Source organism: Orbicella faveolata, unplaced genomic scaffold, assembly GCF_042242905.1.
Source record: "Orbicella faveolata isolate gen_17 unplaced genomic scaffold, um_ofav_v1 contig_1, whole genome shotgun sequence".
Taxonomy (NCBI): Eukaryota; Metazoa; Cnidaria; class Anthozoa; order Scleractinia; family Merulinidae; genus Orbicella; species Orbicella faveolata.
The window spans coordinates 20,930,424-20,951,868 of NW_028301536.1; the positions used below are offsets into that span (position 1 = coordinate 20,930,424).

At 39.3% G+C, this 21,445-nt stretch overlaps 3 protein-coding genes across 3 annotated transcripts; 2 read left to right on the forward strand and 1 right to left on the reverse strand.

Annotated features, from left to right (window-relative positions):
* Positions 1–1,900, forward strand: LOC110066310 (transmembrane protein 230-like). The gene is made up of 3 exons (XM_020773533.2): positions 1–238; positions 800–922; positions 1,177–1,900. Exons 1-3 carry the CDS (start codon positions 164–166, stop codon positions 1,312–1,314), a joined length of 336 nt encoding a protein of 111 aa, XP_020629192.1. The 5' UTR covers positions 1–163; the 3' UTR covers positions 1,315–1,900.
* A 2,576-nt stretch (positions 1,901–4,476) lies between these two features.
* LOC110066296 (heat shock 70 kDa protein 12A-like) lies at positions 4,477–21,381 on the reverse strand. Its single transcript, XM_020773515.2, has 6 exons — positions 20,712–21,381; positions 19,942–20,019; positions 18,567–19,658; positions 17,528–17,749; positions 7,897–8,071; positions 4,477–6,101 (listed from the first exon to the last, which is right to left on the reverse strand). Exons 3-6 carry the CDS (start codon positions 19,629–19,631, stop codon positions 4,993–4,995), a joined length of 2,571 nt encoding a protein of 856 aa, XP_020629174.2. The 5' UTR covers positions 19,632–19,658; positions 19,942–20,019; positions 20,712–21,381; the 3' UTR covers positions 4,477–4,992.
* LOC149118369 (uncharacterized) lies at positions 9,322–14,504 on the forward strand. Its single transcript, XM_089295091.1, has 2 exons — positions 9,322–10,026; positions 10,458–14,504. The coding sequence occupies exons 1-2, from the start codon at positions 10,011–10,013 to the stop codon at positions 10,805–10,807; spliced, it is 366 nt and encodes a 121-aa protein (XP_089151217.1). The 5' UTR covers positions 9,322–10,010; the 3' UTR covers positions 10,808–14,504.
* Positions 21,382–21,445: the final 64 nt, after the last annotated feature.

Genomic DNA, 21,445 nt, shown 5'->3' on the forward strand with positions numbered 1-21,445 from the left:
TAGCTATTGACGAGGTCTGAAGGCGTGGTTGCACAAACAGGTAAAAATATTGACAAAGAAATCTACATTGTACCTTTATTTATTATACCCAAAAATTTCTGTAATTGCGTTTATCACTGATAACACCAAGCTGAACTTGCTGCAAATTTGGGTGTAAGTTAAAATGCCTGCAACGAAGATCAGAACTCAAGTAAAATATCAGAAGATTTCTAACGATGATGGCTACATTGACGCACAGGTTTGTAGCTCAGATTAAATTGATGCAAAGAAATCGAAAATGGAGCGAAAATTGTGAAATGGAATAACTGCAGCAACAGTACATGATCCTGATTATTTTATTGTGTCTAACTTAAATCAAGCATGTGTAATATGCGAAAATATTGAAATGCTGCAAACTTTTATGGTGGAGGATAAGTAAGCTTAAAAGTGTGCTCACTGAGGTTTACGTCAAAACGACAGTTTCCAGTATAATGTGGACTCAGAAAGTTGTGTTGTCAATGATCAGCAGTTGTTACCATTGGTGAGGACATAAACTGCATTTATAATCTAAGATACATCTCCCAATTTTCATCTGCATCTCAGTGTGTCAAAAAGCAGCTAGCTGAATCAGAAATATACTCCACATAATTCTCCCAATTTTTTATCTACATATTTTGTCAACAAATTTTAGCTTTTAGCAGCATATTTTTAAGTATGTGCTCAGCTTGCTCCCTTTAGGAGTCCGCATATACATTTAATTTTACACAACTTCATTTGGCTCTGAACGTACAGTGGTCTTTGTTCTTGATCTTTCTTTCAGTTTATCAAGCCACCCCCAAAGGTACCTTGGAAGGCATTAGTGTTGGCCTTTTTCTTATTCACCATAGGAACGCTTTTACTTGTTTTTGGATCCTTGCTCTTTACAGGCTATTTTGATGTCAAGGTAAGGAGTTTTTAAAGTTTGTTAAATATTTTTGATATTTCTGTGGTATGAAGGTTTCTGCTTAATGATGACCCCCAATGATCACGTCAGAATTTTTTAATCCATAAATAAGTTTAAAATGGTCAAAGAGCCATGGCACACAGATTGAGATTCAGATTAGTCCAAGGATTTACTCACTGGGACTATAGTAAAATGTATCTTGAGGTTTTTAAAATTGTATTAACATTTCAATCTTCATCTTCTTCTTTCAACAGTACGCTGATCGTACTTATCCACTGTTGATTCTGGGTTCCCTTATGTTCATCCCTGGTTTCTATCATGTCAGAATAGCATATTATGCTTGGAAAGGTTACAGAGGATATTCGTTTGAAGATATCCCTGACTTTGATTGACTGCATGGTAATATATATGTTTCAATACTGCTTCAAGTGTAAAGTACAGCTCAGATCAGATCAGCTCCTGTGGCATCAGCAACACTCAAGAATGCAAGAAATCAAATACATGGTTTGGATAACAGAGGAGAAAGAAAACAACGTGCCTCTTGCTACCACTGCCAGAAATTCTGGAGCAAACAAATTTCACACCAGATAGCTCGAAAAGACCACTATAGTGATAAGAGCATGTCTCCAATTTGGAGATTGTTGTATTTTGTTAGTCAATATAATTTGGATTATGGCTGATGGCAATAGCTGGGCAACTGGTTATTGATAAAGTAACAAAACAGTGTTTCTGTACATGAGTAAGTGTAAGAACAACAACAGATTACTTTGCAAGCTCAAGACTTCAATCAGTTGATAGCAAACACCTGTAAAAGGAAGGAAGATTTATGAGACAGTGTAGAAAGTGCACAAATATACAGAAGATGAACTGGTTGTTTTAAAATGAGCATCATTTATGCAACTACATGTATTTTGCTGTCAGTCCAGCTTAATGAAACCTTGTGAAGCCAACATAATAAAGGTACAGGTTGAGGTTGGACATGATAGTATGCTTTAAGAATAAGCAAGGCCCAGATGTTTGTTATTAGCTCATGTCAGAAAAAACTAACATCATGGTGCTTTCCAAGTAAGACCAGAAGCCAGTAGTGCTTTGTGTCTGTACACAGCTCATCATTTATGTGTTAGTGTTGTGCTTGATAATATTTTATTTTTGTTTTATCATGGGACAGTGTTGAGGGAGAAAAGACTTGGTACAGTACCATATCAAAAATCATACCCCTATGCACAAAACATATTTCCTTACATTTTTTTAGTAAAGAAGTGTTTTTGTATGTAATTTTTATCCCCCTCAACTCTGTCCAAAAGGTGAAACAAAGTAAGTGAATCATGGAGGGGGGGGGGGGGGGGGTTTAGTGGATTAGAGAGAATACTGGAATCAAGTGGGGGGGAGGGGCACTGGGAGGTTAAGAGCCATAATCATTTAAGGAATTGGAGAGAATTTGAGATCAAAGGGGCAAATGAAGCCTAGTCAGAGTTCCAAAATGGAGGTTGGAAATTACAGGGGTTATTGGATTAAATGAGTCAAGTCACTGGATTTTACAGAAGGGTATTGGAGTCATAGAGAGGTTGGAAATAACAAGGGTGTTAGAGTCAGGATATGGGTTGAGAATATCAAGGGGGTATTGGATTTAGGGGGAGATTGGGAATTACAAGGAGGTATTAGCTAGATGGAGGTTAGAATAACAGAAAAAGAATAGAGTGAGAGTAGAAAACTGGAGCTAGGGTTAGGATCAAGAGTATCAGCTGGTATTGGATTTAGAGGGTTATTGTGAGTTACAGTGCCTATTTTAGTTAAAGGCAGGTTGGTAATAACAGGGGTATTGGATTTAGGGAAGGTTGAAAATTCAGGAGAGAAACAGAGTCAGAATTACTCAGGGTCTTGGATTTACGGAGAGATTGGGAATTGTGAGGGGTAGGGGGGGATGGGAGGGGGGTTTAGAGTCAGTGAAGTTGGCAATTACTGGGTTATAGGGTTTAAGAGGGGATTGGGATTAAGCACTCATTCAAGAAGAGGACTGAGATTGGAAAGCTGGAGTCATAGGGAGGTTAGGAATCACAGAGAGTATTGGGAATTACAGGAGAGCATGGGAGCCAGAGGGAGGGAATCACAAGGGCTATTGGATTTAGGGCAAGGTAGGGATTTACAGGGGATCTAGCATTTAGAGGGGGATGGATATCACAGGAGAGTGCTAGAGGGAGGCTGGCAATCACAGGAAGTGAGAGATTTAGGGCGAGTTTGGCAATTAATGGGGAGCATTGCCACCAGAAGTAGGGAATCATAAGGGCTATATTGGATATAGGGCAAAGTAGGGAATTACAGGGGAGATAGAATTTAGAGGATTGAGAATTACAGGAGAACGCTAGAGGCGGGGCAGGTTGACAATCACAGAAAGTATTAGGTTTAGGGGGAGTTGGCAATAACTGGGGAGCATTAGAGCCAGAAGTAGGGAATCACAAGGGCTATATTTGATTTAGGGCGAAGTAGGGAATTACAGGGGAGATAGAATTTAAGGGATTGAGAATTACAGGAGAGTGCCAGAGGGAGGTTGGCAATCCAGGAAGTATTAGAGTTAGGGCGAGTTTTGCAATTACTGGAGAGAATTTGGAGGCAGAGGGAGAGAATCACAAGAGTTACATTGGATTTAGGGTGAAGTAGGGAATTATAAGGGATCTAGAATTTGGGAGAAGATTGGCAATACAGTGAATTCGATAGCGTTGATCCTAGCAGTATGCAGGACACCTGTCATATATGAACTCAGTTAAATGACCTGGCTCTCCATGAGTTCTCATAGCTCAGTGGATAGAGCACCCACCCGGTGTTCAGGAGGTCATGGGTTCCATTCCTGTCGGGGACACAGAATTTTTTCTTTGTCCCACGCTCGTGTCATGTTGATTAATTCACCTTCACATTTCATTACCGAGCTTAAAATTCACCATCTTTATTAACTTATCACTACTCACGATGAATTCGATAGCGTTGATCCTAGCAGTATGCAGGACACCTGTCATATATGAACTCAGTTAAATGACCTGGCTCTCCATGAGTTCTCGTAGCTCAGTGGATAGAGCGCCCGCCCGGTGTTCGGGAGGTCATGGGTTCGATTCCTGTCAGGGACTCAGAATTTTTCTTTGTCCCACGCTCGTGTCATGTTGATTAATTCACCTTCACAAGGATCTACGTATTTCTCAGTATTAGTATCTTTGCTCTGCCGTATTTGTCTATGTAAGAAACTCTTTGAATATATGCTTGCAGAAGTAAGGAAAAATCTATTTTGATTCACTCTACAGTTTGCTCCTATAGAGCCAAGCTAATGCCAAGTATACAGAGATGAAGTGGAAGAAAGCGCGTTAGTCGTTTAACAGTATGTTTCATAAATGGTGTTAGGATTACAGGGCTGTTATCAAGCATGAAGAACATGCATGTATTTTGCGCCAGGATGTATTTTGGATATGACGAAAGACTACATTCTTATTTCACGTAGACAATGTTCTGAGAGCTGGCTTGAATATCCACGTTTACTACTTGAAGACATCAATGAGAGCATATGTCAAGCATTTGTTTTTTTTTTTGACCTAAAGCAAAACGGCCGCAAAGCATCCAGGACTCGATCCACTAAATTTAAAACAGCTCCTTCCCCTCAGTCCAAATTGTCACGTGTCCGGCGTATTACACCATTTATATTTGGACAACAAACTCGATAGTCGCAGACTTAGGGGAAATGTTGCAGTGAAATAGCCCGTGCTAAAAACAGGTGTTGTGTTACTTAGTCTTCCGATGTTTCACTTAGTTAGCCTGCTACTTAAGTTTTCAACTCGGAAATAAGTACAAAAGAACCAAGGGTAATTTCATCTTTATTGAAAATCGATTGTTATCAAATGGAGACAATCTCTTCCTGAAAATCGGGTCTCTCCGTATGAAAATTACCTTTTATAAACGACTTGTTGGCGAAGTTCAATCGGAAACATTCCATTACTGTCAAGTGTCCTTTTACTAGGGGCGTGAAAGCTGCAAGTGGAAATAATTCAAGGATACAGATGCAATTTAAGCGACATAATACTGTGTTCGTTTTTTCACAGGGACAAGAAATTGATGGTTGCTTTTGCTTCTTTACCGGACAAAATGTCCACCGCTGTAACTTTGATTTCAGTATCACCAAACATCATACACGTTTTAAGTTCTCTAGGTTTCTTAGAATCACTGTCTTCCATTTGGGGCATCTCCAGAAGCAACTGACCGCACTTTTTCACGCCTTGGTCCGTGACAAAATTAACGTTTTCTTCCTCGGTGGAATATATGGTAATAGTTGTAGAAGTTTGTCCCGGTTTTGCGGGCGCATAGCTTCTCGTAACACTCTCTCCGAGTTTCATTGGCTGATCAGATGTCACAAATTTGTCGAACACATCTGTACACCATTCGACTCCCGATTTCTTAACGAGTTTGTTTCTCGGGTGCTTGCCGACGATAAATCGATTGAGGACTCCGACCCCGTAAGTCATTGCCGCCCGTCGAACGCGCACAATCGTGGGATCTATTCCGAACAACACTGCGCCTCGGAGAATTGTCAGACCGACCTCTTGGGGAATAATGACTTTCATTTTTGAGTCAAATGCTTCACGGACGGCCACTTGAAGCAATGGCGACTCAGCAAATCCTCCCACGAGAAAGAGAAAGTCAAGTCCTTTAACACTATCTTTACTGACGAGGTCTTCAATATGTTCTACAATTTTACTTAGCACGGGTGCAAACAGTTCTTTCATGGTTTCAGGCGCAATTCTTAACATTCCTTGCGAGGACCATTTCACGTTTGGATTTCCAAACTTCTTCACCGCAGATTCAATGCTGGAACTTTTGTGTTTCTTGTAGTAATCGATGAACGAATAAGGCATTGAGATATTCAGTGGATTTGTCTTGTTTGGACTCGCCGTTCGCTTCTTTGCTTCAAAAGCGATCATCAAGTCGACCCAGCCTGCGGGTCGTTTGTTTTTGAACTGTTCAATAAAGTCTTTCCCAAAAATTTTCTTCAAAAGCAGTTCAAACTGCTCGTCCACACCAGTAGCCCCACAGGCTCCCCCTGTGCCCCTATGGAGCTCCTGTAAGGTGCCGCTCTGCGAGTCCAATTCATGTACCGTAAGGTCCACTGTGCCGCCTCCACAATCCACCACTAAGTAACGGGTGTTCTCTGAACAAAATAAAAGACGCCTAGTAAGCGAGTTATAATTATCCCAGAAATCTGCGAGGGGCTCACGAGCTGGCAAAAGGGTTGAGGCAAGGGCGAGACAAAGTTACTTGTAAGTTGGCACACCTTTCCCAGTTAACGACCCCATACCCCACCCCGTCAGTCGGCCGATTGAAGGCTCAACTGTCCTAGCCCAATTTATCTACTTCCCTTCTCCCACCCTTTTCCAGGGGCAAGCTTTTCAAGATTTTAATTCAGGTAGGGGAACTAGTCGCTAGTCTGCAATTGTCTCAGCTATTGCTAAACTCGCCAGTAATGGTCCATATGAAAACGCAGTGTTTCATCCGCTAAAAAAACAGAAAAAAAAAACAACACATAACAAAACACTGCATAGTAAATGGTTTGAACCCAGGAGTATCAGTAGTTCGTATAGTGTGATCGTCCGGGTGAGTGTAGTTCTGAAAAGAACTGTTGTTGGTGACTGACGTTTCGACAACCTGAGCGGAAGTCATCTTCAGAGTCAAGTGAATAGTGTTTGTCAGTCGATGATGTTATAAGTCTGGTCCACTGATTGGTCAGTATAGCCATGATGGTATCGGCTGAAAGACTCGTGTAAAGTTTATCACGAGCGCAACTAGTTTGCGACACACTGGACAGCTTACGTGACGAAAACAGATACCTTGAACGTGTTTTTCACAAAAACAACTACAACGCTGACTTTATTAGACGAAACATTTACCGACCTACTGAAGCTGATGCTACGAACAGGAACCCTACACCTGTTACTACAGTGACTATACCTTACATTGAGGGCACTTCTGAGACCATCTCACGGATCCTGCAGCCCTACAACATCCGTGTAGCCCACAAACCTTCAACTACGTTACGACACTTACTGACCAACGTGAAAGACAGAGACGAACCTAACAACAGACTGGGAGCAGTTTACAAGATCAAATGCTCCGACTGCCAGGCTTCCTACATTGGTGAGACTGGCAGAAACCTTAACACGAGACTGACTGAACACAAACGAGCCACGAGAAATGGTGATGCCAACAATCACATTGCTGTACATCATCAACTGACAAACCACAACATTGAATGGGACTCTGCTCAGTGCTTAACCTACAGTAGAAACTATTTTCAACGACTGACTCTGGAAAGCTGGTACACTAACCTAGAACAAACGCCTCTTAACAGATGTCAACAACTACCGGCGCCTTACAAACGACTTATCCATGACGGAAACGAAACCGACAAACGGACTTCTAACAGACCGACTTAACAATACACGACCAAAAACCGACCTATTTGACTAACAATAGACGGATCGAAACCCACCAATGACTGATGACAAACTTTACGAGTCTTTCAGCCAATACCATCATGGCTATACTGACCAATCACGTTCAGCGGACCAGACTTATAACATCATCGACTGACAAACACTATTCATTCGACTCTGAAGATGACTTCCGCTCAGGTTGTCGAAACGTCAGTCAACAACAACAGTTCTTTTCAGAACTACACTCACCCTGACGATCACACCATACGAACTATAACAAAACACTCTTGATAAAAAGGTTATCTATCATAATGATCATCAGAAGTTAGCTCTATAAACTTCTCTGATCATTTATTGCTATAAATTAAAGGGTCTGAGAAATTTCGTCCAGTTAATCAAAGAACCCTTCAACGACGCCTAAAATATGGAAGTAGATCTACTCTAAAAGCTAAGCAAGCTTAGTCAGACACACTGCTAGATTTTGCTCTTCTCTTTCTGAACAAAAGAAATCACCTTGAAATTCATCTCCGACCAGCGTGTCGATTTGTGAAGCGGTGGTGGATCGTCGCTTTGTTTCCTCGGTCCATGTACAGTCTCTTAAGCGTAACTTCCGGCAGTAAATCGAGGCTGCTTCCGGTTCTAGAGCGATCAGAAGGCGGTCTGGGGCATCTTGTGTGGTTAGACCAGCCTGTAATGTGGATTAGATTAGAAAGGTTTAGATTTGATGCTGTGTTTTATCTCTATAATTTATCTCTATAATTTTTCCTTTGGTTAAGAGCTGGTCTGATGTCTCATTAAAAATTATTCCACTTACGCGCGTTGGATGTAAGATGGTAGACAGCCAACGAGGGGCGTAGCGCCGAGTTGACTATCTACCATCTCATATCCAACACGCGTAAGTGGAATAATTGTTTTATTAAAAACGCCCCCAAAATATAGAAAACTAAAATAAAATACAAATAAAAACGCGCAAAAAATTACGCGTACGCTTACTATATTTGCAGAGAATGGTATAATGGCTCATATACCACGATGGATAAGCCAGTGAAAACTCTTGAATTGCATTATCCAATGATCCAGTTTTTAATAATCAACTTTACCAATTCGTTTCTTGATTTATTATTGCCATTTATAAATATAAAAACAACACATCAATGTATGTTATAGGTAAGGAAGCCCAGGGATGCCAATAAGGCTTCTGTAAAGGACTACCTTAAATACTTAAGTCTTAACAAGAGAGTAAAAATGCTGTCATTGGCACACAAAATGATCTTAATTTAGGATAAAAAGGTAGTTAAGCGAAAGATTAACAAAGATTATGATAATGGATATGAATCAGTTGCGACACGAGGAAAATCAAGTTTACAATTTGCGACAAATGAATCTGGTTCATAAAATGGGAGAAAATTACATGGGGAGTCCCACCACAGAATGTGTGTTTTCAAGCAAGGCTATTTTTAGAATAGCCTGTTAGAATATTAAACGAAACTTCGCGAGAACTTAAAGGCAGTTTTGAGAGAGATTGGACAACACTTTTAACAACAATCTACGCGAATTTGGAGAATTTGTTTCAGTAGCATTTCCTTTTTTCACAGTATCAAATTCTCGACAGTGAAAACGTAATAACAAGAAAAGAAAAACAATCGAGAAGAAATTTCTAGTCGCAAATTTTCGTGCAAAATGTAGTTCATGTCAATCAAAGAAATTAATTTCCTTTTTCAATGAGGTACGTAGAACACATTGCCCAATTCATTAAGTTACCCGTGTCACTCAGGCTTCTCGTCATATTGTCAAGCACTGTGTTTTCTTTTTGTTGCTAGGGAAACAAGGGCATACTAAAGACCCAAGGCAGGTAGTCCAACATATGCTAATTAAAGTAAATATAAACGAGTTCCAGCATGTCAGCATAAATTGGATTTCCTTTTGTTTGCATTTAAATTAATTAAAATGGAACTTGCTGCTCGGACTAAGAGGTAATAGTAGAATCAATTGACTCATTTTGGCACACGAGGATAATGGCATTTGGTTCGATAAATCATGGTGAGAACTTTTGCCCTTCATCAAAGTTTAAACCTTGAAGAACGTAACTTCTTTTGAGGCATCAGTGATAGCGCTTGCGTCTCCGAGAGCACGAGAGAGCTGAATTGAGGCCGTAAGAAACTCAGCACAAAAACTGAAAACAGCAGATATCTAAACGTGAACGTTCAATGGGAATCAACCTCAGATTGGCGGAGAATAGTATTGGGTTACAATGCTCTCTCTTGCAATTTTTGTGACTGTGATTTTGGTTGTTGGGGTAACATTATTTCACCTTTACTTCGTTGGAAGTTTGTGTTGCGGCCTTCGGCAAAGACACAGGGCTCGAATGAACGCCTACATGGTGAAGTAGTAGCTCTGAGAGTCTGTGACTTCAGGAACAGTCAAGGAGGTGTACGAAGTTTCCATGTATTAAAACTAATTTATAACTCACAATTCAGTTCAATATTGCTCTGGACTGACACTCGTCAAGTGCAAGGGTTTAAAGATTTTGAAACCATTTGGAGCTACATTTTCTTGAAAACGAAAACATAACCGTGCCAGCTTTTTATTTAAAAACAGCGTAAGAACTGAACCATATGCTGTGAAAGATGATATTTAAGGATGGTAAGTAAAAACTCTACTCCTTTTCAGTGGTTACAGCTTTTGACATGACATGGTAAAAATAGCCAATAGGTCAAGTCCAACGAACCACCTCTCCCTGTTTATACTCGCCGAGTTTCATTAAAGTAACTCATCTTACCGGCGGAAGCTTTCAGGAAACGTGAACCCGGAGTCAGATGATAAATGCATCAGAATGCACGAATTATATAAAACGGGGGAACACATGAATATATATTTTTTTCAGTCCAGTAGCGAACGGTCTACAAATGGTGGGGTAATTAATTTTGTAACTTTAACCATAAGAAAGCAATATAAAAGGTCTTATATGTGAAACTTATTGGGTAATCACATTGAAAACGACGTCGCTGTGCAGTGGTAATTAATCAGCCTCGTTCCGTGGTAATTTTGAAAAATTCAAAATTTAATTTTCTCAGTTGCAGGTGGCAAAAGGGACCTTGGACAAAGGCCAACATTAAAAACACGAAATACGTGTAACAATTTCAATCAATTTGCAGAACGTGATGTAGTGCACTGCTATAGCTCAGCGAAAATATCCGACAAAAATAACTTTGACGTGTCCAAAGTGAATGAAACGCGCGCAAAGGAAAGCTCCGAGCCAGACAAGATGGTGGTAACAGCCGTTTTTCTTGGGGTAATCGTGGCTGGATTGAGTGTACTGGATATCTACTTACTAAAGCAATGTTTCGGTGAACAACAACGGCCAGATGATAATGAAGATGGACAAGTGTTTCCTGTAACTATGCCTTACTTCTTCCCGAGATAAACTGTTGGAACTTGCAGCTGCATTTAAGGGAAAAACTGTGGCCCTACAAAAGCTTTTAACGCAGATGAAAGGGGAGGAAAGCATGAAAATTCGAAGAATATATTTACTCTGATATACATAGTCGTTTATTTAAAACAGTTAAGTAACTTCATTCTTAATGGATGTATTCAAATGCTCATTGTTTTTCAATGTTGTGGGTTCTGCCACATTCATGTTTTCTTTTAAGGAAAGTTGATTCTGTGCACCCTGATATAAATTGTAACATAAAAGATTATCACATTGTCTTAAATTCGCAATAGGTTGTGTAGCACAAAGGTGTTTTACATGTAATCTATGTGGCCAGCTTTGATGTATTTAAACTAGGTTAGAAAACACCAGAGTAAGCTGTATATTGTAGTATATAGGTTTTTCTGATTTTTCCGTTGTGCGTTCATTTAAATGCAGAATAAGCTTTCCAATATTCTTCAGTGATAATGGAAGTCGCTCTTTTCACAATTTTTGCTGACGAGTAGCAAAAATACTGCCTTCCATTCGGCTTCTGGCCAAACACCAAACACTTAACCGTGAGCATGCGTCTTTCGCCAAAAGAAAACATGTTGATTAAATTCGCGCTTGTTTACAGTTGATACTATGAACAGACGCACACTTTCAACAAATGAACCTTAAAACTGACACAATAATACACAGAAGAGTTTCACTCGGAGAGAATTTGTTCAGCTTAATTTGAAACGACATGGTGGTGGTAGAGCTGGTAGTGGTTGGAACCTTCACAGCACTGACATTGCTTGATGTGTACATGCTGAAGAAACTCTGCGAGGGAAAAGTATACCGTGTCCATGTTAATTCCAAGTATCACTTGGCTGGTGACGGCTCGTACTTGCTATAATATCAAGGACTGAGATTTTAGATGGAAACGTTGCCCGGATTTAACTCCCCGTGTTTTCAATATTTATCTTGCATCAAACATATTCAATTTTTCAGGGATTCGTGTGCGTAGTAAGTGTACTTGGCTATCCAACACAAGATATTTCATCGTGGGAAAACAATACGAAAACTTCATCTCCATAAGGCATCTCCAAAACGGTAAAAACGTCTGAATGTGATGACAACAACAGTATGTGTAACGTGGCCGCTGAAGGAGGGTCCAAACTGCAGACATGCTAATATCTGTTCACTGAAAACAGTAACCTGAAAGATTAAAGAACCTCTTCTGATCATGGGAAAGTATAAAGTAGCCATTTTTGTACGTTGTTGCTATTCTAAAGTACGTTTTCGTTTTCGCCGTGGATCGTTAAGAAGCATTGCCATATTTAAATCGATCACGGCTAGACTTTCCGGTCATAACGAACGCACGATAGTAGGAAAAAATGTTAAAGCTGAAAGTAAGACTACTAGAAACAAGGTATTAGAGCTTTTCGCTTTTGTGCGCAAGATAACGAATCATTTTCTTTATGATTTCTTTATATCTCCTACGTCTTTGTCAACATATAATGAAGGTTTGGATTTAACGGAAATAGGTTGCAATATATTACATATTTTGGGTATTTCTGTGCATTTAACATAAACACTCTGCTGTTTTTCCACTCGCTATTCATAAAATATTGTCAATATCATATTTTCTTGTTAGTGTGAAAATATTTTAAAATACGTAAACAAGGTTTAATAAAAGGTCGAAATTAAAATTTGCTGCTGTTATACCGTGTAAACATTATCTTACGGTTTCGTGGATGACAAATACAGGCACGTTGGTTGAGCTTTAATATATTTCATTCAATCCACAAGCTCATATATTTTTAGTCTTCCTCCAGTGGGTTTGTTGCCAGTAAGTTATAAGCATTGTGAAAAATATAGAATTGGAGAAAGTTGCTGACATTGGGGGAGAGCAAGTCACATGACTATCGGCTAAATGAAACTTTTGTGCTGCTCAAGGCAGATTCACTACATACCAACATCAATATTTAATACTATTTGTTAAGAAACAGGTAGCGAAAAAAAAAACATTAGTGAGTGATGATGAAATAGCGCTGGCATGTTTTGTGAAGTTTATCACGCACCAACGTAAATATTGTGCATATACATACACAAGATAAGGTGGAAATGGGCGCTTCCCATTCGACCAAAAATTCCAGTTTGAACTATTTCTGAAAGTTCCAGCGGCGAATGGAACAACATTTCCCTGAATTTACAGAAAGAGGATAACCTCGGGCGCTTTTCATTCGATAAAAAAATTCCCCCTTGAATTTCTGGAAATTTTCAGTGATGAATGGACAACCTTGCGAGGCATACCGAAATTTTCGGAAATTCCATTTGACTTTCTTCCCGGAATTTTCGATTCAATGGTTCGCTTTTCGAACATTTTTCGATTTTCTGGAAACTTTCCCAGGAAATTTCCATACCATTTGTCCCCGTTAGAAAATTATCAAAACTTTTGGTTGAATGGGAAGCGCCCCTCGCGAGGTTAATTGAAATTTTCGAAAAATCTTATTATGCTGAGTTTCTGTTCCATTCGATTTTCTATCTGAATTTTCCGAATTTTTGGTTGAAAGGAAAGCGCCCAAGGTAAAATGTTCAACAGATATGGAATTGAGTAAAATGCCCCTATGGAGGAATCGAGGTTTTCTGCCTGCCAAGCCAAGATATATTTTGAGAGGAACTTTTAGCTGCTTAATACATAGTCTTTGTTAAAAATAAACATTTCAACATTGCTGGTTGTTTGCTTCAAAACGTACAGAAAAGAAAACGTGTTCATCAGCAGAACAGGTCATGCATTTATAATCCTTTGGCATTAATTATGCCTTCAACGTCAGCAAAAACACTATGTTTACTCGCGTTTAAATAAGGACGTGCAGGTGGCAGGCTTAAAAAGTGGCTTTCTTCCAACCACCAACCACAAAACTTCAAAACATCTCGAATTCTGCACAAACAACATTTTCTGAGCAGAGTGAAACCAGCTCGCAATAATTACATACCGATTGCTGTTCGAGAGCGAATAAAAACCGTACATAACAGACATGGTATTCGTAGAGGTTTTCGTTATAACTACTGTAGCAGTGGTTGTGGCTGTAGAAGCTTATATCCTGAGAAAAATTTGCCGCGGTGATGACCTACCATATCTGAAGTACGGCCCACTTTTTGTTTCCAGAGGGGAAGCTTTGGCACTGATGGCGGCGGCAAAATAGCGAACGAAACGACATCCAACAGATGGAATATTGCAAAAAAAAACCCTCACTGACTGTCATCGTTATTTTTTTTTCCAAGTATCAAGTTGTCAAGACAATATTTTTTAACTCCTAGCTGTGTTAGAAAGATTGCAACTGCACTGCGTTTGGTCAGCCTGAGTATGTTTACTGCAATGTTTTGTGATTTGTTTTAGAATGTATAGACCTATCGCATCGGTGTTTTGGAAACTCATCTCAATGGCGTAACAGGACGAGACTGGTACGGATGGTACGATGGATCAACAGCGACTGGACAATGAAATACATTATATAATAGACTGTGGAATAGTAATCTTGTAGATTTGCTTAGAGTAAGGATTTTTTAGCTTTTGCTGTGCAAAAAGATGTGAAATTAAATCGCCGATCGATGGAACACTATCATTTTTAAGTTGTATGTTTTAACAAAGCACATATTGCACTGAGCCTGTAATTGTTTCTCTTGGGAAATGTCCAGTAAAGTTATATACAATCAATTAAAATTTTGTCCTCATTTTACGATCGAAAAGGAAAAATTTTTTATGCACGTGCTACGTTATAAACTTTCTTTTAAGTGCTGAAATATTTCTTCTGACTGAAAACCTCATACTTCAAATGTATGTTGTGAGAATTTGGTGGCAAATCAACATCCTATACTTTAGTGGATGATTTGATATATTCTCAACACCTGTCTTCTTGCTAGTGTGCAGATACTGTAAGGAGAACTTAGTTTTGATCAATTTTCAGAGCTCCTTCTGAGCCTTGCATCCAATTTTCCTTAATTGGATTTGTTCCAAATTGCGCACGGCACATCTTCGAAGTTGATATCGACAAAAGTCGGCAAAAATGTAACATTTGCAATATTCAGCGGTGTGCAGTGGTGTACCCGAGATAAGTCAACTGCAGTGTCATGGTAGTACTTGAATGTATTGTGTTTGGATCGCTTGCCGTAGTGGTAGTAAGCGAACTTTACATCCTGAAGAAGTTATTTACAGAGAACAACTTTCCGTACGTTAACAATTCACCTCCAGCACCAATCGCAAGTTTATTCAGCAGCAGGAGTGAATATGCTTGACAAATCAAGGGAAAGTTTTCGTGAACATTCGAAAAAATGCTCCAGTTCAAGTTACAATTTTTCGCAGCCATTAATACACCATACATTTTTCAAGTTGATTGTCACAATTTTAACCGCTGTCTGACCGTCATACTGTCTTAAGCAAGAAGAACAAAGAAGGTACAGTCAAGAGAGACAAGTCCCTGCTATTAGCTTCGATGTCTTTGGAATTCAAGTACTCTCTTAAGTGGCCCTGTACACCAGACACTATTGTACATTCTCAACGTGGCGTGACATTTGAACATGCTCTGCCAAACCCCAGTTTAGATGCACCATTCTTTAATATATAATAGATACTGGAAACAACTTCACAACAAGCCAATGCTGTACATTTAGAAAGCGAAATCAATCTTTGAAAGTGCTTTTTTGAGTCTTTCAGTTCATCACTCCACTTCTACCGAACGAAACTACAAACACAACGGTGCTGATTTCAACACAGTTGTGACGGTTTCCTTCTGGAATAGGCCACATAAACGAAACATCATTATGGTGTGATTTCTTAAAATTGTAACAAAAGTACCGTTTCTTTGGTATGAAGACATTTCAGTGGAATGGGACAAATTAATTACCAGTACTGGGATGTTTTCAAGGTACACCGGAAAAGAACAAAACAACCAAACCGCAAAAGACCCTTACAATTATTCGTGTACATTTGGATTGACATTTGTAATGTAGGTATGGAATGTAAACGAACGTGTCCTTTACTACACGGAACTACACTTTTAAAGCGAAATATTTGAAAAATTGCTTTAGTAATCTCAGCAGTAAGTGGGGTTTAAACTAGCACGATTTTTCTCTTTTTTTGTTAATTAGTAATGTTATTTATTATTAATTTTCTCTTCAAGAATAAAGGTAGCACATTTCTGTTACTGAGCTTGTTTAAAAAATCCCGATATCTTTGATTTTTTGGCACGATTTTAAATTCTGTAGCTAGTAAGATGTTTTTCAATAAATTTGATTATTTAGTCATGTGGCGCCTCGCGGCCACCAAGGAGTGACAATTCAGATTATAAATAATAATCTATTTTATCACCGTTTTGAAATTTAACAAGAAGAAACATCTTCGATATACACAGTTTAATTTCAGATAGGAAACACCCTCTGGGAGCGCATACCTCTGCTAAGTGGACACCCAGACGGACACCAATATAAGTACATTTACAACTTTCAATAAGTGGACACCTGCTATAACAACCCTAGTCAGTCGTGGTCCTCACCACACACAAACCACCGATAAATAAATCCCTTAAACAGACAGGTGAGTGACTGACCGCAGTGCCAAGGACTTTACAGTTACATGTGCAGTTCCTTGGCGACGCATGTAGACCGAAAAAAAAACTTGAATAAATAAAATTAAGACACAGCAGACAACACCATTCTACTGGGTCGCTTTTGATTTTGATCAAACGAATTCCTTTTCGTCTGGTTTATCACCAAAAAACTCAACAGTTTTTTTTTCCAGTCAGTTTCAACCACAAAAACCAGCATGTCTACCTACCTCTTAATGCTACTTAAACCAAGAAGGATTTGTAGCACTCGAGTGGTTTACGGTTAGAGCGGAATGCTCGAGTGTAAAAATAGATTAAATACATTGAGCTTTTTGCAGCAGTTGGTCACATGACGTGCTTTTCAAGAGCACACTGATTTAGTCACTGGTAATGCTTAATGTTATCAGAAATGGAAATAACATTTATAAATAAGCTTTCATGCAAATGTTTCGGGTTAAAATCCTTTAAGAGGTAATTGTTACCATGGACGTTAGAAATTGGAAGAATTCGTGTGGGAAGAAGACGCTTTGCCCTCCTGTCACACTCCAATGGCTTTCCATACAAATCCTTATAACTTTGAAAGTTTTCAAACTGCCATAAAATCTGTGCCTTTCTGTTTAAGGGGCCTAAAATTTTCACTTTTTGCTAATGTTTTACCCGTCTTTCTATCTCTAATTGCTATATGATTAATAAAGGAAAAGGTTTCTGGAGGGCCAAGGTTCCTCGCTTAAGTACAAAACCTTCTAATTTTACAAAATTCAAATCTTCTTTAAATCTCAACCTGAAATGGCATTGGTCTGAAAATTGGTGTTCTGGCTATTTAAAACATGCTCTTTTTAGTTCTGAAATTCATGTCGCTGTCGGTAACAAAAAGTTTAAAAATTATCGGTCACGTGACCAATTTTGCAAAGGCCTTTTACAATAATTTTCTGCACTCGTTATGCAGGCGGTAATGCCTGTTCCTTGTGGAAAAGCATGGTCAGATCTACTCCAGTAAATCTATTTTGGGTTGGTAAACAGTTCGACGGCATCCAAGTCTAATTTAAACGGCTCGCCACTAGTTGGCTTTATCGGAAGCGTTTCAACCAATCGCAAACTCCGAAGAAATATGCATACGACAATACGAGACATGAAGTGGACTCACCTCGTACGCCGCTGTCCTCATGAACTGCTTTGCAGGTGCCTTCCAGATGGCAGGGACGGTGAGAACCCATTGAATGTCTTCTTCCAAAATCTTGGTAGCTGATTGGTCAGACAGCTCCTCCAGCACGTGATCTTTGAAGAACTTTAGTGCATGCGCAAAGACGGTCACGGCCCTCAGTGCCTTGCCGTTAGCAGCTTTGATCTCTACATCTTTGTGGAGATCCTACAATGAAATGGTTTAAGAAAAAGTAATAATTGAAACATTTTACGTAGAAAAATTACTTATGGCCCTATTTTACGACGGAAAACAAATCTAATGTAAGTCTTCTCGACCAGCCGCTTTTCATAAATATTTCACGATGAAGTGTCTCTTCATGTAAACATTAATTGAATATATAAACAATCTCATTCAACATTGTGCCGGCTGCGGTCTTTGTAACAAAAATACTCAAACATGTTGGTGGTTTCACGCAGTTTCACAAAACATAGCTTGTTTTCGGAAATATTTGGTGTAACTTCAAAAAATAAATCATCTTGCTAAAAAATAAAATAGCATACGAGCTGTTTAACAGCAGTGTTAGTCATGAGGCTGTAATGTCAGTCTAGCTGAGATATATCAATGAAAAGAAGGATCATGCATTGCGTTATATTGTCAGTAATGATCAATGCCTTAGAAATATGCTCAAGTATTTTTTAATCTTTAGATCCATTAGTTGGTGGGTTAAAATGAATGAAAATTTCAAATTGAAAGAAAAAAATGTTGGTTTAATGTAAGTAGTTGAAGATCGCAGAGTTTTTCTTAATTAGTTCTTTGCAAGTTCAGGAATTTTATTTAAATAGTCACAATCACAGGTTCAAGAATAATCTTGATTTCAATTACCTTCTTACATTTAGCGATGAGCAAATATATCATTAAAGAAGTGAAACGAATCCTCCGGCCTCCTTATTTTTCAATCAAAGACAAAAATTAACAGGTACTTTATCGAAGACAAGGTTGGGAAAGGAACTGACGTAAACAAAGTTGATAATCATAGCTGTACCTTGTTTGTGTGTAGAGACATCTTAAACTTCTCAAAGTACATCCATTTCTTGGCGTCGTCTGGCTCTAAATCATGATAAAAATCCCGCGCGCCGAATCCAAACGAGTGGAAACTTCCATCAGGTTTCAACAGCAAGGTTGTCGGTGTTTTCTGGTTTGTAACACCGGGGTCACCTCCTTCCCAGCGTCGCATCATGTGAACGCTTTCTGGATCGCGAGTAAAAGCGAAAGCATAGCCGCTGAATGTTGTTCCAAAGTCTATGGCTACCACCACAAAGTACTGATGTGGAGGAATGTGCACATCTTTGACTGGCAGACCAGAATCGATGGAAGCCGGTAGTGAGTCGGAATCGAGCGAAGGAGACCGCGATGTTTGCACGGATTCCTGGCCATTCTGCGATAACACTGATCCCGAGTTCGATGAAGTCTCCACGGTTTCGTTCATTTGGCGAGAGTCTGAGCTTTCACTCGAGTTTGAACTCTGTACGCCATCCGGTTTCCTGAAATTTTCATTTCTGTCTTCGCTTAATTTTAAAGCTTCGGACCTCGAGCTTCCTTCGGCTCGCTGGAACTTTTCTAAATCCCTCTCTTCCGGAGGGGACGGTGTTTTCCGATCATGCACCTTGAAGGAAGTAGAGTTTGTGGAAAAATTTCCTGCTTGCCTTGCCTGTTCTTGATCTTGGTCAGAATCCATGTCTTCAAAGTCTTTAATCAAGCTGTCCGCTAGTAGCTCCAGGGATGTCGAGCACACGCTGGGAGAGTCGGAAAAGCGCCGAGGAGAGCCGATCGTGCACTGCTCCAGCAGAGCGCGCTCTTCTTCCGTCAGCGGGAAGTCAAATGGAGTCGGTGTGTTGCCGTCGACGTAGATAGACGGTAAGGGTAAGTTGGAGGAATCAAATTCACCGCCATTATCGAGCATTCCCAGATCTTCCTTGATTTTCTGCAGTTCATATTCGCTTAGTGACGGTGTTATGTCGCTGTTATTGTTGTCGAATTGGAACTCGTGGAGGAACACCAAGTCGTCGTTGAGGTTACCTACAGTGTTAATTACACTGTTGTGTTCCATGATTGGCCGAGTGGTCTTCAGAGGCCGCTGATGGGAGGTAAAATAATTCTGTGAGTTATTTGGACAAGTGAATATTGCAGTGAGTGATCTTAATGCGAATACTTCAGTCCGCTCAAGTTAATTGACAGTACAGGCAAGCTTACATGTGCAATAAGCAAGTGGTGAAAATGAAAGAAAGAGCTGATTTAAATAAAGTTACATGGACTTGTTATGGCACAAGGGGGACAGCGATTGGATATGCTTGATTCGTAACTATTTGGTTCTCATGACAAAAGATCATTGAGATAAACACTAAACCTCAAGGACTTACATTGTTATGACTTCTCGAGCTGGAACGGATCTTCTTCGTCACGGTCAGTGAGGGCCCCCTGATCAAAAGCTACTGAAACTAAAACAAAACTGCTAGGAACAGTAAAGCCGCCAAAAGCGAACTATTTAAAACAAGTTGCCTTTCAGGATAGAATGACAGCTGATGGCAAAGTTTCGCCACATTGATATCTAGTTCAAAAGGAGTTTATTATGCTAATTTGAACTGTAATATGGTTTTTGTTTAAACAAGCTTTAAAGCATTAAACAAATTAGGGCGACTTCAATAGCGAAGCCAGCCCAGTGCCTAATTACTTGTAATTACTTACGCATGAATAAAACTTGACAATAATCAGAAAATTGCAAAATAGAAAACGTTAAGTACAAAAAATATACTCGTTTAACGACGCGAAAAAAAAAAAATTGAAAGTGTGGGGGAGATAAGAGATCTTCCGTAAGAACATAAACAGACGGACGTTGTATTGCTGATCCTACCAAGAACAACATTTAGTTTGGTATAAACAATACATTTTCATACATTGTTTTGGAAAGCCAGAGAACAGGTCCTTCGTTACAAGCGTGAATTTTAGCCGTATTTCCTGGTTGCTTACAAGAAAGATAGTTCTCTTTCTCGGCAGTTCGCGACCATGGAAAACAACTGAACTCCTGACTTATTTGCCAGTAAATGCGACGATAAATTTCGTTTGACACTTAAGCTGGAATCAACCGAAAAACCATTCCTAAACGTCATAAGTTATGCGTCACTTCAGTTACCTGCAATTTTACAGCATCAATGCCCTCCTCTGCACCTCAACAGAACAGCTTTTCTCAAGGCTTACCCTTTCGTTGTGTTGTATCATTTGCCTTTAGCCTGGCAGGTGGATGTTACATTGCTTGTAAAAGCTTCAGTGTTAATTCAACAATCCGGTGACAATTAGTCAAAAATACAAGTTGGCAATGTGTCAAGTACATTTTTCAAGCGGGGAAATCGTTTCCAAACATGCTACAAAGTAGCAAATTTAACTTAAAATGGCTTCCGATAGACGTAATTAGTTTGTACGCATAGCACTGAGCACTATAACTTTTAAGTTCCACATGAATTGTTTGCGAGGTTTTACTTAAAAAAGCTCACTGCTCAAATGCTTTTCACTGTGGTTGTTACCGTGAACTGGGAAAATGACATGTTTTAAATCCGGGCTCTTCGTCTAAACCTGTTGTGCTGCTTCTATTTTGTTTTAACAGGAAAGTTTCCAAAGGATTTTACAAACAACTGTCTGAACACAAGCGTAAGAACAAATGCATAAATAATTTTCGCGTTTCGTACTAATGCCTAAATCATTTCTTTTTAACGTATAAAATCCCCATAAGCTGGCTGGTTTCGACTTCTACATTCTAAAATCAAAGAGGAATTCAAATCAGCATTCCAACTTCTTATCTATGTCAACAGTAACAGAGAAGTAAATAAGGGTTATTAATCACCTTGGCCGCCAAACAATGTGCAAGAATAG